This window comes from Octopus bimaculoides, chromosome 8 (assembly GCF_001194135.2).
Source record: "Octopus bimaculoides isolate UCB-OBI-ISO-001 chromosome 8, ASM119413v2, whole genome shotgun sequence".
NCBI classification, from domain to species: Eukaryota; Metazoa; Mollusca; class Cephalopoda; order Octopoda; family Octopodidae; genus Octopus; species Octopus bimaculoides.
Window position 1 is genome coordinate 54,980,755 of NC_068988.1, and position 3,829 is coordinate 54,984,583.

The following is a 3,829-nucleotide window of genomic DNA, read 5'->3' on the forward strand; positions in this document are numbered from 1 at the left end:
CATTATCATCATCAACATTTAATGTCTGTTTTCCATGCTGGCATGGGTTGGATAGTTTGACTGGAGTCAGCCAGAGTGCTGCACCAGTCCCCAATTGTCTGTTTCAGCATGATTTCTACAGCTGGATGCCCTTCCTAATGCCAACCACTTTACAGTGTACTGCATGCTTTCTATGTGGCACCTGCACAAGTGCTTCTGTGTCTGTTTTGGCAGGGTTTTTACGGTTGGATGCCCTTCTCACACACAACAGAGTGGACTGAGTGCTTTTTATGTGGCACAGACACAGGCGAGGTCAGTGTGTATGTGTGTGTATATATATATATATATATATATATATATATATGAAAGAAAAAGAAGAAAAATGGAGAAAATAGCATTTCGACATCAATTTATTGAAACAAATCCAATTTCAAACAATATCAAACTCATAGAACCTATAATTGTTTCCATATCCAATGATGAAATTCAGTCTGTTTACATAACATGGTAGCTATATATTACATCAACAAGACCTGTTGTTTTATTTTTATCATAGTATCCACTAAGAATTATTTTCTAAGCCTCTTGGCTATAATTGTTGGTACTAACAATTAAATACTAATTTATTTAATATAATCTAAATCATAACTACATCCATTGTCTACTGCACACCATGTGATGACGATGAATTCAAACTGTCTACCATTCACTACAGCTGTACACCATGTCATCAAGACCTGTGCACAGTACTCTTTTTTTACTACAACAATGAGAAAAAGACACAGACAACTACAACTGAGAAACACATCAACATTAATATAATCAAAATTAAGACCATGTATACACATACTGACACAAAAAAAGTTCTGAGTTCATTAAAGCATGAAATATAGATCCAATTTCACATATATGACCCAGGGTGGTTTTTTTTTTTTTTTTTTTGAGGTATCTTTTCAGAAAAAAAGTGCATCTTATATCCCATCGAATATGGTAGTTACATTGCTTTACTTTCTGTGTTCCAATTTCACAATGGTTAACATTTTTCTTCCATCAAAGTTCGATAAAATAAGCCCAGTCTATTATTGAGTAAGATTAAGTCAATTATAGATTAATTATCGCCCTCCTCCAAAATATTTATAAATGTCATAAATCAGTATTATTATTGATTTTGTTTTGCTGTCATGAATTATAGAGTGAGAGGGCTGCCCTGAATAAACATGCTGATGAAATCCACCAGAAACTGCAGTTATTAGAGTCGTTGAGTAAAAAAAACAGTGAGGGAAAATTTGAAAATGAAGGTATGGCCTTTTTTTTTTTGTGTGTGCTTTTACAGTTTTCTGTGTTTTCATTCTAGCATGAGTAAAATTATTAAAAATCTGAATAGCTTTTTTAAGACTAATAACTCAACATTAACAGCTAGTTTGTTTGCATCTTTGCAGTTTTAGACGACCTAAAGAGCTGTGGCTGTTGGGTAGGTTTTGGTGGCAACAATTTCATGAAAATCTCTTTTATGTTTTCTCTTTGACAGAAGTTTGTTTTTCCTTGTGCAATCAAATCACAGACAGTCTGACCAGTTTAACACAGATGGTTGCAGAAGCAGTGGTAAACTGGAATGCAAAGTAAGAATTTGTTTGAATTTTCTTCAGTTCATTCAGCTTTCGTAAGTATATGAAACGACATTGGATTGGATTGGATTGCCCATTTTCAGTCCACTGCAGAACAAAGGCCTCAGCATATTCTCACCACCCAGCCATGGTCTGATATGCATACTATGAATTCGATCTTGAGATCATACTGGTTTGATGAGCCTACTCGGCATGGGTTGGCAGAGGGGTGCAGTTTTTTTTTATACTCATACCCAGGAATAGTTAAGTCAGTTACATAGACCCCAGTGTTTAACTGGTACTTATTTAATTGACCCTGAAAGGATGAAAGACAAAGTCGGTCTCAGTGGAATTTGAACTCAGAACGTAAGGACAGATGAAATATCACTAAGCATTTCACTCAGCACGCTAACAATTCTACTAGCTCACTACCCTACAAAATGGCATAAGTAATGACATTGTGCAGCAGAAAAATATAACATAAAGTCAAAAACAACAAGGCCAATGGTTGAACTCTGTTCTTGCTCAGTCAGCACCATCATCATCATCGTTTAACATCTGATTTCCCTGCTGGCATGGGTTGGATGGTTTGACCGAGGACTGGCAAGCCAGAAGGCTGCTCCAGGCTCCAATCTGATCTGACAAGGTTTCTACAGCTGGATTCCCTTTCTAACACCAACCACTCTGAGAGTGTAGTGGGTGCTTTTTACATGCCACTGGCATGGGAACATTTAGGTGGCACTGGCATCGACCACGTTTGTATGGTGCATTTTACGTGCCACTGGCACAGGAGCCATGTCTTGGCCTAAACTCTCTGAAGCAATTTTTTCTCTCAAACATTTGCATGATGAGTTTATGATAAAGTTTAATCCAAATCAGTTTGTGAAATTCCTGGCAAGAGTATATTTCTCTGATTTAGCTCACAAACTGTTTACTTGCTTAGAACTCTTAAGTTTAACATAGAGTTGATAACTTCTCCTGTCTTTGGGTTCAGATTTGTCTAGATTTTGTAATAATATATTAACTTCATTAATAGGAATTTATATCCAAAATGCTTAACTTAAATATATTTCACAGTTCTATACATTAACCTTATTAATAGTGTTATAATTAACAATACAAATAATAATTTAAACTGTTTCTTTGAAGAATCCAAGATTTTCCCGTGCAAAAGAAAGAGAAGTCCAAAACACAAAGTCCTGCTGTGAAGGAACATCAGTCATCTTTAGATGTGGTAAGTATTATTTCATCCCATTTTACAAATCTAATAAAATCAATCTGTAATTAAAATATTATGGAGATTCAAATATGTAAACTAAAAGACTCCACTAATAACTAGAGAATATCATCACTTCAAATCCTCAAACCTCCATAATGTTGTTTCTGTAGGCAAGTTATATTATCGTAACTCAATCAAACTCTCTTTCTCTCTCTCTCTCATACTAACCTTAATCAAGCAGATGTATAATTAAGCCATAACCATCTTGTCCCTTTTTTTTTTTCTTGCAAGAATAGTGTACCTGAGCTACATTATCCAATATGTCTGTTTTTAAGATGGCAGGGTGTGGCTTTGGAAAGAATTGACAGCTACTTCTCATTGGTGCCTGTCTTTTGTAAAGGTCAAAATGTTGTAGAAACATGCTGTCTTAAAAATAGATTGAAAATATCTTGTTAATATATGTGCAGCTTAGTCAGTAGATTCAATGCACTGCTACTAGCCTTCTAATGTAACCAAACATCTGTCTGTAAAAACATATTCCAACAATATATGCCACAATCTCTATTTGTAGAGCCATAAGTTATATATGATGTTGGATGATAGAAATGCTATAGCATCTCACAAAATACTTTGTGGTTTCATCCCTTTATATTCTGAGCTGAAATCCCATGCAGCAAGTTGACTTTGCTTTTTTTCCTTTTGGGTGTGCTAAAATAAGTACTTGGGTCAGTGTGTCTGACCAGACTCTTAAGGGCAATATACTTCAGCAATGACTGAAACTCGTAAAATAATACATATGTTATTTTATTAGTTCATCATTTCTATTTTATCAGAATATATTTAATGATTTAGTTGTGAATGTCTGAACACAAAAAGCAGCTTTAAACAAGAACATACCGCTACAGGTTCTTGAGACTCACATTTAGAGTGCTGTTAGAATTTTTGTCTCTTGGACTAGAAGAGTGCTTCCCTTTCCACTACAGGTTCCTGAGACTCACATTTAGAGTGCTGTTAGAGTTTTTGTCTC

The 3,829-nt window shown here is 35.2% G+C and overlaps 1 protein-coding gene across 1 annotated transcript in view; it reads left to right on the forward strand.

Annotated features, from left to right (window-relative positions):
* The window catches only part of LOC106882632 (1-phosphatidylinositol 3-phosphate 5-kinase), a 106,411-nt gene that overhangs the window by 63,104 nt on the left and 39,478 nt on the right, over window positions 1–3,829 (forward strand). Inside the window, exons 26-28 of the mRNA XM_014933373.2 lie at window positions 1,174–1,277; window positions 1,508–1,598; window positions 2,733–2,817. Coding sequence (XP_014788859.1) covers window positions 1,174–1,277; window positions 1,508–1,598; window positions 2,733–2,817 — 280 coding nt within the window. The remainder of the gene's footprint in view (window positions 1–1,173; window positions 1,278–1,507; window positions 1,599–2,732; window positions 2,818–3,829) is intronic.